Below are 12,527 nucleotides of genomic sequence, written 5' to 3' on the forward strand. Positions count from 1 at the left end.
CTAGTACACAGCCACCTCCCCAGTTCTCAATTTACTTTGGATCCAATATACATCTGTGAACTCCTTGAACTGCAAAGATGTTTCAACCAAGAGCCAACTTGTTAGGCTTTCCCTGAAGCTAAAGGAAAGACCAAGAACCAGCTGTTAACCCTTTCCTTCCAATATTGTAGTGAGGGATCACTGGTGTTGCTATCAATATTTTTTTTTCAGCTATCATTTTGCAACCATCTTTCCAGAACATGCATTCTTAAAATATAAGGAATCAGTTGAACTATTTTCAATTCCATCTCAACTTGTTTTATTGAAGTTTAATTTTAATAATTTCCATTTGAAAAGTTTCAATTCATTATAATTTTCTATTAACAGATTACAAATATAGTAACCCCAAAAAGAGATATGAGAAGATGGCATTAATTCTTTTTCTGCCTTATCAGAAGTAGAATTCTTTGAGCTGAATTATCTGTACAAATCTATACAAAGTGTCAAGTTTCATTTTAATATTTTCCCACAGCAGTTTCCACTTGCTCTCATAGGGCAGTGTTCCCCTAGATCTAATGTGGCACTACAAAGGACTTGAACATCAAAGCACGTAAACATGGACAAGATGGGTGAAATCAACATTAATGAAATCTTTGTGCATTCAGAAATGATCAAACAGTAAAAAACACATCCTATTAACCACTGTGTTATTACTTTTTTTTTTTTTTTCAAAAGAGAGCTTGTTCCTTAGGGAATAGTCCAAGTTCATTTATATGTTACCACATATTGATCAACACTTCATTATTCAGGTGGTATCATTTTGAACACATGTTTCATGTGTTCAAAAATATATGCCCACTATGTCCACAGCAATATCATATGCCTCTTAGAGAATGAAAAGTAACATGTGTTTCTGTCTCTGCTATCAAGAATTTTCTACATATCTCAGGTTCACATACTAATAGTTTTCTTGGGCATAAAAATGCTGTTATTAGAACAGAAAATACTCTTTTATATTATATTAATCAAAGGAAAAATTGTTTTATAAAGTTTATAAAAGACACTCATATACAGGAGAAAAATTTAAATATTTTATTGCCTCACGTTTCAGTCCTTTGGGAACTCATTATTTATTTGAAAGCATGGTGTTGTTACCCATCCAGGGAAATATATGTTTGAGAAAGTACACTGTTTTAAAAATAATGTGTACATCCATAGATAGTTTACCAGCAATATTTTCCTGTCTCCCAGATACTACTACAGCTTTTAAAACAAGCAATAAAACAGAAATTCTCCATTGTTAATCACAAGGCACTTCCCAAAGCAATGACATTTCAGAGTGGACCTAAGGAATAAATTGTCTCTCGGAGACTCGGGGGGATATGGGACTATGGGTAACAATTCTGTTTTGGTACAAACTCAAGTCAGTGAAAGTCATTTACCAGATTATTTACAGTGTAAAATTTAAAAAAAAAAGTAAGATTAGTTACCTTTACAGATTATCCAGTGATTTAATGAATTCTTTGATATTTTCTCAATGTTTCTTGATTATAAATACTATTTTTACAGTGATTCATTTCTAAGATTAAAAATCCTTGATTTAAGAATAATGATTAATTATCAGAAAAAAACAGCGTCTTCTAGGGGTGTATATTGAGTCATTTTCCTCAGTGTCTTACCACTGCGTGTTAGAATAAGTGTAAGCTCCTTACTAAGACATAAAAAGCCCTGCATGACCTGACCTTGACATTCTTTCTTACCTTGTGTTGGACCATTAGTCTGTTGTTTTTCATGCACCAGACTCAGTGTTTTCTGTTTTGTTTTGTTTTGTCTTGTTCTCAGTTCTTTACTAGTCAAACTCTTTCCTGCCTCTTGCTTAGGATCTGTTGTATCAGGTAACTTACTTTCCGAATATTGACCACCCCTCTCCAACATTTTGTCCTCTGGCAATTTTTAAATGGCTGGACTTTCTCCCCATTTAGGTTTCAGCTGAAATTTCACCACCTTCTTAGCCAGACTTTCCTGTATAAATTTCTGTTTTCTTGTTTTACTGCTTATCTCTAGGCTGTAAGTTCTAAAGACAAAACTTTACAACATTCTAACCTGTTCATAGTTTTATCTCTAGCTCCTACTATTTTAAGCACATTCTTGGCACAAAGAATGTATTTGTTGAATAAATTAATGTCATGAAGTATATTTTATAGGCAAAACCCATTATGAAGGTGAAGATAATTTTCAGAAACCCTTAACATTATATATGTTTATGTGTATAGTTCATATGCCTAATGTGAACTGATTGCACATTATTGCATGACATGTTTGATATCATATTTTTTCTTTTTTTAAAGATTTTATTTATTTATTTATTTATTTGACAGAGAGAGAGAGAGAGAGATCACAGGTAGGCAGAGAAGCAGGCAGAGGGGGAGGGGGAAGCAAGCCCCCTGCTGAACAGGGAGCCTGATAGGGGGCTCAATCCCAGGACCCTGGGATCATGGCCTGAGCTGAAGGCAGAGGCTTAACCCATTGAGCCACCCAGATGCCCCATATTTTTTCTTTGATATATCTTGTATCTATGATATCTCAAAATTTCTTATTATGTCCCTTAATCCAAAGAGTTATAATTCAAATAGAATCTCTGTTGCTCTTTTACATGAACATCTCTATTCAATGTTCCAATGCAATTATTTAAATTTTCTGCAGAGAATAAGATATGAACAGAACATTAATCTACAGGCAACATGGCTAATAGTCAATATGATTTTATGCTTGCCGAGTATGCAAGTATGTTGCACAATCCAAAAGAAAGATGTCATCAAAATATGTCTCCTACAACTAAGCGAAATCACTAATTCACAACAATATATTAGGCAACAATTAATTTGATTATATATGTTTTTTTCATTTGGAATCAGGGAATACCAGCTTAAAAACCAGACTGAAGTCCTAATTGTCTTCTCAGTTTATACCTTTCCTTACTATGTTTACCTTATTTTGCTAGCTGTATTTTGTATTTTTTAGGCAATTGTATATTTAAAGTTGGGATTTAATAATGCTTGCTCTATTTTCTTACATTTTTTTCATTTAATTTGCTCCTGGCAATGTTATTAGACTTTTAAATTTTCCTTGAGGTTATTAAATATTCTAAAATGTATTATAATTCAACTTTATTTGTTACTTTCTTTAAGTATATGGACATTCTAAGACCTACAAGGTGACATGGAAAATGTAGGTATCATTTCCCCCTTCTTCCATGTCATCCTTGTGCAGGGCCATGCTAATCTTCTCTGTATCATTCCAGTTTTAGTATATGTGCTGCTGAAGTGAGCACTTCTCCCCCTCTTTTGTCTCAGGTTGAAGTTTTCTCCAGGATCTTCAATTTTAAACAGTTATGTCCCACGCATTGTGGGTTGTTGTTTTTTTTTTTTTTTTTCTTTCAGAAGATTGATTATTGTACCATCAGCACTATATTCCTCACCCTGTCTTCAGAAGAGTCCTACCATCTGTGTGTTCCTTTCCAGAATATTTCCTCCAGGTTGACATCTCAATTTAGAATTTAGTTACGTGATTGAGCTTCACTGTGAACCAGACTGTGATTGTGGTCATAAATTTCTTTTCTCTGGAAGGCTGCCTCTCAAATGTTCATCAGTTACCGAGTAAAGCTAGTCAGTTCTATCTAGGTCTTGCCCATTAACCCTGAAAGCAGTATTCTAGAAAGATAAAATGAATTTAGACACACATGATAATTACATGTTAGCCTTTTTTGAGGTTATAAAAGTAATTTTAAAATTCTCTTATTTTTTCATAATGCTTTGTGAGACATGTAGTTTCCTTTTCATTTTAAAATTATTTCCTTTGTTTTTTATTTTTCCACGTTGCAATACTTAAAGATCTATATGAATAGGAAAAGAAACAACTTTATGAATATGAATGTGAACAATTCATCAAGTTAATTTTTTTCTTGAAAAACTATACATGCTCATTCAATAAATTATTATTAGAATTTTTGAGAAGATTCAAAACATTTAAGGGAATAAATTAAATATAGATAATTTAATGAAAACAAATATATTTTAATGTTTTTATTTCAAAAATCTATTTCTGCTGCAAAGCTTGATATATTTACATTTAGTCTGAATCCGTGACCCTTTAATAGCTTTTTGTTTATTATGCATTTTCACAGAATAGTAGGCAGAAAAACAAACAAAGAATGAAAACAACTGGTTTTGTACAAATATATATTTTTAAAATATTGAGCATTCTTTTAAAAATCAGATAATGTTTTAAAACATACTGAAGCAATACAACCACTAAGCAAGAACATAAAGCTGTCATAGAACAGCATTTCCTAGGATTTTATAAATATTCTCTGAAACTTAGAATTTTATAAATTAAAGAAAATATGATATGGCTGAGTAATATAAAATTAATGGATGAAATTGGAGAAATCTACTTTAGGCAGAAAGAAAAACTGCTGGGAATATATATAATAGAGAAGGCTGAGTTACACAATCTCACAAAAACATTTTGAAACGTAGGGGATGGGGCTGATGTTACATTTCACCTACATTACAAATTTCTTCAGGGCCAGCCCTGATCCTGAAATCAAGAATTGACTCTAATTATAAATCTTATTTAGACACAGCAAATGGTAACTACATTTGGTGTGATGTTGCATAGTTAATTGGGTTACCTACTCACAGTCACTGTGTAGGTTAATTGGAAACTACCCAATGGTAATCCCATTGGTTTCCTGGTCTGCTATGAGTGTCCAGGAAAACCTATTACACATTCTGGAAAAGGGAAAGAGAGGTGAAATTTCTGCAGGAGAATTATGATTCTCTGGGTCAGGAGCTGTGGGAGCCACTGTAAATCTGAAAGAGCCTTTTGTCATGGATCAGAAGCCAGCAAAGGCCCTGGGCCAAGCTTTGAGTACACAGAGCTTCTGCTCCAGGAGTTGGGAGCAGAATGGGTCCCTCACAATGGCCATAGCGAACACCAGGATCTGGTCTACGGGATTGTAACTGCTGAAGCTGCCAGTTTGGCACTGCTATGCTCTGATATCAGGAGGAGAAAGCCCTTCCAACCTTCCTGGCCTTCCAAGACCTACTGCCCGCCAGCTTTCTTTCTTCCCTGCCTTGGTCTGGCAGTTGCAATGGAACACAGGTCTCCAACGTGCTTCCTGTCTCTATGGAAACTGGCAAGCGGCACCAAACTGATGGCCATTCTCCACAGTGGCTGGGCAGAGGGGCGGCACAGAAGGTGGATACCAGGTGTTATACTCTATAAGACAAGCTGAATCCTGAAAGGATGGAGTCAAAGAAAAACAAATTATATGTGGTCACCTAGGAAAACGGAATACTTAAAGTTGTTCAGACAAACCTAAAAGCTGAAATGAAATCATGGGAAAATGGCTAGAGAATTCTATATTTGAAAGAACAGAGGGACATTCCAAAAGTGGAAACATTTTGCACTTAGTTATCAGTCTTAATTTTTCCTCCAATTTCCTTTCTCACATGATAGAGCATTTATTGCACTTCTCTTGAGAATTTTAAGCTTGCGTTAATAGCATTTGTGCTTTTCAATCCAATAGGCTTTAGTATGCAATGTGTGTTTCGGTACACACAACTACTGAGCCACAACTTTCACATTAGAAGGTTATTTGTTTAGAATGCCTTCTGTAATTTAGTGGAAGTAATAGCATGCTATGTGTGCATTTAGATATATTTTTAGACTCTAAGCAACAAGAATGATCGTGAACTTTCTAAGATTCAGGTTATTTGTATAAATCCCAAACCTGTTGATGGAACAGATGAGAGGGAGGGGGAAGGAAGGGAGACACAAAGCTAGGGGAACACCTAGAGAATAGTAAGCTTCCTTTGTATTTCATTTAGAAATGAATGCCTATTTCTGTCATTTCTTATATTTAAGGACCTGTAATAATACTGTGTATCTACTGATCCATTCGGCACCTCTGCTTTTCATGACCAAAATATGAGAACCTTAATGAGGCCAGTATTTTGCATTTAAAATGGGGTTCTTGAGAGGACAAAAAAAAAAATTAAAAACAAATCAAAGCATTACTTATGCCACTTGATTCAGATGCCAGTAACTCTATTGAATTAAAAAATTCTGTAGACTTAGTTGACAGTTTTCACTAAGCATAAATATATTCCCAAAGGAAGAATCAAAATATGTGGTATTGTTTATCTCATGAGAAGTTTATTCTTTCTCATGGAACAATCACATCTTAAATTCTTTCACACCTTGCTTTTATTTGTTCCGCTTCACTGTTGTTAAATCCAGTTCTTCCTCTGAGAAAGTTGTGCTCACTTTCAGGAAGAAAAATAATGAAGGTCCTCACTTCCTGTTAAATAGCCCACAAAAGTTGATCATTTACCCTAAAAAAACCACTGACTGTAACTCACTCCCTCTCAGATATGCAAAGACTCACCCTCTGCCTGTCTGTCTAGATATATCTCAGGTGATTATTGCCCTTAGTTAGTAAGCACTCATGCACAGCATGCACTGATCCACTGTTGCGGTCCACATTTAATCTTTAGTGCAGGAAGAGAGATGGAGAAAACCATCGCCTTCACTCATCGTTCATTCAGGAGATAGCAAGGCTTGAATGATGCCGTTTTTGGAAGCAGAGCCATGTTTTGGGATCAGTGTGCAAACATGCATTTTTGCTTGTCTGCTCTCTTTCAACAATACTGCTGGCTTCAAAGATCTCTCTTCACGTTTTGTTTATTGCTCCTCTACAGTGATGGCACATCATAGCTTGTCAGCAAGGTCGAGATAGCCATGATCTTAGAATTTGCTTCTTTATGTGCTGCGTGACAGTGTGTTGGGTTCTTGGTGGTTAGTCAGTGAAAGCATGCTTGAAATGTGGGAAGCAAGGACAGCTCTTCACTAACTGAGGTCAACAGGAGTCAAGACTCAGTTCACTTGATTTTGAATTTGGTAATTCATGATCCAGACAAGAAAAGGTTTGAACCATTTTTCCCTAAGCATATGAGAAATAGAAACATTAAAGGAATAATGGCAGCTTCTCTTCTGCTATTTAAAGACAGGGTCAGGAAAGCCATCTTTGCAGACTATTGAATAATTGTTCTTCATTAAAGTGTCTTTCACAGCAATAAATTAGCAAATTGTTTCCATATAACTACTGAAACTAGCCTAAATGGGTTTCAATCCCTGATGCTAGTTAGAAATAAACTTGGCAGTCTAAGAAAACTATCAGTTTAGCAGAGTGGGGGGGGGGGATCATTTGGAGGACTTTTATTGGAAGAATGATGAGTGGGAGGGGAAAAGGACTCTTGGAAAATGATTTGAGGATAAAAGGGAAAAGGAACTGAAGAAGCTCAAAATATGAAGAGAAGAACTTCAAAAATGGAGTTTTATTGCATTGGAAAGAGCTCATTGGCTTTCAGAAAAAAAGAAAAAAAAACTTTATTTATGCTAAATATATAGGTAAGAGCCCCAACAAGACACATCAAAGGTGATTTTCCAGTGGTGTGCTATATAAATGATTACCAACTGCCTCTCTGGGAGAAAAAAAAAAAAAAAAGACATTGACTTGAGCTGTTTGCCAATCTCTATAGTGAAAAGACTCTCACTGAGGTCCATTTGAAGCTCATGTCATTAAGCATGAAGTGGGAAAAGTTACATTCGGTTGACTCTCGTGAGCTGGTATGAGCCAGCTCTAGCACATCACAGCTTTTACTTGAATTTCAAATGTTCCTTCACTTATTAAAAATAGATGTAAAAGGTTGAAATGCATCTTTGAAATGTTTAACTCCAAACTCTATGCTTATTTTATAACAGTTACTCAGTCAGAATTAAGTTCACTTTCTTTCCCAAGCAGTTTTTTTTGGTTAAGTATGTGAGGTCTGAAGACAGGGTGGGAAGGTTCAGAACCTGGCCGCTGCACTTTCCAGCTGTGTGACTGTGGGCACATTATTTAAGCTCTCTTTGCATCAGTTCCAGCATTTTCAAGGTAGAAATGCTAACAAGATTGGCATGAAAAGTAAATCACTTATAAAAGAAATGCACTTAGAATAGTGCCTAGAATATTGTGAATGCTCAGGTAAGTTTAGTTGTATTTTTCATATATTTACCATTGGCTTAGTGATTGTGGAAGATGGGATAACAGAGGAAGAGTACTGTGAAAACTGGGGTGCCTAGATGGCTCAGTCAGTTGACTAGCTGACTCTTGGTTTCCACTCAGGTCATGATCTTAGGGTTGTGAGATCGAGTTCCTCATCAGGCTCGGTGCAGGAAGTCTAGAGGAGATTCTCTCCCTCACTCTCTCCCTCTGCCCCTACTGCCATTCTGTCTCTCTCTCACTCTTTTTCTCTCTCTAAATAAAAAAATAAATCTGCAAAATGAATGTTGATCCAAAAGAAATTGGACCAGGAATGGAAAGTAAAATATTTTCCATCTCAGAGCCCTGTCTACGTAAGAGAGCTTAGGTAGGGGTTATTTACTCAATATTCAAGAAAAGTTTTTGTCTTGTATGCTTGTCCCCTTCTGGAGCATAAATTTGACACAGTTGGTTTTTTTATGTCCCATTGGGTTCTGACAATGGTATTGGATATGTCCGTTCTAGATTACATCTGTTGTATCTTATGTATACTCCTCATGATTTTCAATCAGAACTTAAAAAAAAAAAGTCTTAAGATAATATACCAACAAGGATTTTATGATTTTAATTTTCCATATTTTTTTTTCCTTAGTAAGGAATGTCTCTCCTTGTGCTCCTTTATTTTGACAATGAACAAATGTAGCAGACTTGAGTTACTGTGGTCATTCTACTGTCATGAGTTCCCCTCTAATGCCAGCCACTGCTCTAAGGAGATGCTTTCTTCTGGACAGTGAGCACCACTGGAAGCTTCAGTTCACAATACAGAATGTTAAGCAATGAAACTGATTCAAAGAAAAGTTTTATTTCCTTACATTTGATCATACACTTGTTTGATAAGGATTAACTCCTCTGAAATCTAGGATGGGGCTGAGCTTAGCTGGAGGAAGGATCCTTTTAAAGTATGATATGACCAATGCATTTCAGAAATCCTTATAGATGGGGGGAATAAAGAAAGAGTTATATACCACAAACAGACTGCCTTCTCCCCTGCCTTTATATCCTCTTGCAAAATCTCCCAACTCTGTAGTCTCCTTATAAATGTCCCCTGTGCATCTTTCAGATGATGTTGATTCATATAAGGCAAAGCATGTAGTAGGTCCCCCAAAATATTTGTTTAATGAATGCCCTAAAAATGAATCCCCAATTTTGGTAACATACTGATTCTGCTAATTGGGAAAATTAGTAACTTCTTCAGAAAGACTCTCTAAAATTGAATTAAACGACAACCTTGAGCCACAAAGAGTTAAAAGAGAAAAGTGGCAGTTAATCTGATGCTCTCTCCAGGTTATAACTAGAAGTAAAAGGCAATTCAAAGCTTAAGAAGAAGTTTGACTGTCTACAAAACTGGCTTTTGAATTGATTTTGGAAACCACATATCCTAAGGGTATTTAAGATTAGTAGATTCTCCACATGAGTTTGCTCTCTATGGGGAAAAACTAAATTATTTGACTGCAGGGATTTTAGGCTGCAAGTCCCAGGGAACTGAAGTCATAATACTTTAAAGTCAGAATCCACGTGGGGACAAGATGGAGGGAAGTTGTCCTAATCTGCTACCTAAAAGGACAAGGAAGAGGTGTGCAAGTGTGTATAGAGCAACCCACATGCAGAAGACCCTAGCAAATACCACTTTCTCTCTTCTCTAGGCCGGTAAGGAAAGATTAAAATAATTGTCAAAAGGAAGTTCTGAATAGGATAGTCTATTTGAGAGCAGTTGATATTGACATCCTCTCTGATTTGATTTTTTTTTTTAAGATTTTATTTATTTATTTGACAGACAGAGATCACAAGTAGGCAGAGAGGCAGGCAGAGAGAGAGAGAGAGAGAGAGAGAGAGAGAAGGCGACGCAGGCTCCCTGCTGAGCAGAGAGCCCGAGGTAGGGCTCGATCCCCGGAGCCTGGGATCATGACCTGAACCGAAGGCAGAGGCTTTAACTCACTGAGCCACCCAGGCGCCCCTCTGATTTGACTTTAATGCTATAATGGAAATTTATGAAGATGTATTTCAACTAGGTATGCGACTGAAAATTTCACTGCTAAAACATTTACTCATTTATATTTTTTTATTGTTGTCTAATTCACACTTTAGCAAATAGTAATCAAGTTACTATGACCCTGCAGCCTTTGTGGAAAAATAAGAATAAAATGTTGAACTTTCAGAACAAACCCCAAATGGTTCATTGACTTTGTTTCACCATGGAAAAATCACTTAACCTCCCAGTGTCAGTTTACCCATCTGTGAAATGAGAAGGATAATATTTTCTTATGGGGATGTTTTCAAAATTATTTTGCAAATGTAGTGGATGAAATTGTTGCAAGCATCACTGCTCTTTTTCCACTTCTTTAAAGAAGCAGACAATATTATTTATGTACCAGTTGATAGTCAAATTGTCACCCGGGATGCACTGTGTATTCTTATTAGTGGTTGTGTGCTTTTTATTATTTAAAGAATCCCTCCTCCTCCCATTGTCAAGTTTATTGTTACATCAAAACTCGGGAATCTGAGCAAAATCTCTTGAAATCATTCTGAGCTTCATATTTATGAACTGTTAATCTGATATCCCTGGTAATTATTTCTTCTTTCTGTTTTAGCTCATGTTTTCTCTTACATGGTTTTTCGCCTCACCTCACTTCACAAGATTGATAGTTTTCCACGTTTCCCTGCTAGAGGTCACCTCTGAGCTGAAGGCAAAACACATCCCACTCTGGCTCCTGTTGACTTTTAAGTCAACTATCAAAGAATTTACTCCAGACATCTCCTAACCTCAATTTAAAAACTCCACCCTAAAGACTACAGGGAGATATCCTGGGGAGTTGCCATAGTGATTCTAAGAGGTTGGCATTGAGAAGACAAAGCTACTGATATCAGATCTTATAGTTGATACGCTTAATTATATAACGTGGTCATGAACCTCTGTGCTTGTGTCATTTAGATCTGGAAAGAAATTTTCCCCTTCAGGCTCTTCTGTCTCTTACAGTGCCAATCAACAGGCTTCTTGGTAATAAGATCCTTTATGCCAATAGCTCCCCGCATAACCTCAAGTGGTGCTTGTGGTAATGACAGGATCATTACAAAACTAAAGAAGAAAAGGGAAATATATTTCATGGGTGTGATTAAGTTATCATAATGTTCTTGCATATGTAAATTATCCTTGACTTAATGAACTACCTTGCTCACATAATAGTATTTTAACCTGGCTCTGGAAAGTCATTTTTTACCCATGTTGATAATTGTTACCAGACTTGGCAGAGCTTATCTCCAGATCATCTTGCTGAAGTGAAATTTATGTATTATGTTTCCATGTGCATGAATTTTGTTTTAACCACTAGAAGTGTTCTTATTAAGTAAAGTTATTGTATGAATTATTTTAATAAAGTACTAAGATACTTAGGAAGCTGGAATACTTGATTATATTCTAATGATATCCAATTTAAGGGTCAGTTAAAATACGTTTTTATCTTGATTATGAAAGAAATATATATTCATTGGGGAAAATCAGGAAAGTAGAGAAAGGAACAAAGGAGAATATTATCTCTAGCTCCTAGGTTAATCTTTTTAAGATTTTGGTAGATAGTCTACAAGATGAACGCTTTTTTGAAAAACACTTATATTGTTTTCTCCAACACATTTCGTGTTTCTAAAAACAGCTACATCTACAAGAAGCTCTGGTAAAATAAGATTCTTTTTTTTTTAATTTCTTTTATCAGAAATTGAATCTAAAGTTCTAGTGTCCATATTTCATAGACTATTCAGGATTATAAAAGCTACCAGGGAAGTATTTTATGTGGTTTCTTCTGCTGCTTTAGAGAGTTCAATTTAGCCAAAATTATTACAGTGCCTTATTTTCAAAGATGATGAGGTCCATCCTATATAATTAATGCAAGGGCAAAGGAAATTAATGATAATCATGTTACAATTTGAATATAAATCTCCATGTGTGCCTAGAAGGCAAAGATGTTTTTCTGGAACACATAAGGGAGTATGAAGGAGTCTTAATGGTATGCAAAACTGTTGTCCCTGATTAAGAATTTTCAATTATTCTTTCTGTCTTTTTGTAATATATAGTTTTGTTGTTGTTTGGTTGATTGAATGTTTTTGTTTTGTTTTGTTTTGTTTTTTGAGTGAAAAGTTAAGTCCAATGCAGCTCTTGGGAAGTTAATCATTTTATAACTTTCATTTAATCAACGTTTTCTTTAATCCCTTTTTAGGCAGCCAAGGGCAGTTTCCACTAACACAGAATGTAACGGTTGTTGAAGGTGGAACTGCGATTTTGACCTGCAGGGTTGATCAAAATGATAACACCTCCCTCCAGTGGTCAAATCCAGCTCAACAGACTCTGTACTTTGATGACAAGAAAGGTGAATACATTTTCTTTTAAATGTTTTAATCATATTCTGAAATA

The 12,527-nt window shown here is 35.7% G+C and overlaps 1 protein-coding gene and 1 non-coding gene across 3 annotated transcripts in view; one reads left to right on the forward strand and one right to left on the reverse strand.

The window, feature by feature from the left end:
- The window catches only part of CADM2 (cell adhesion molecule 2), a 464,221-nt gene that overhangs the window by 200,741 nt on the left and 250,953 nt on the right, over positions 1 to 12,527 (forward strand). For both annotated transcript variants that reach the window (XM_032882208.1, XM_032882209.1), the window contains exon 2: positions 12,334 to 12,483. In XM_032882208.1, coding sequence (XP_032738099.1) covers positions 12,334 to 12,483 — 150 coding nt within the window. The remainder of the gene's footprint in view (positions 1 to 12,333; positions 12,484 to 12,527) is intronic.
- On the reverse strand, positions 3,204 to 3,310 carry LOC116882077. The gene has a single exon (XR_004385542.1). It is a non-coding gene; the product is annotated as a U6 spliceosomal RNA (small nuclear RNA).

This window comes from Lontra canadensis, unplaced genomic scaffold (assembly GCF_010015895.1).
Source record: "Lontra canadensis isolate GAN:19392208 unplaced genomic scaffold, GSC_riverotter_1.0 scaffold80, whole genome shotgun sequence".
NCBI lineage: Eukaryota > Metazoa > Chordata > Mammalia > Carnivora > Mustelidae > Lontra > Lontra canadensis.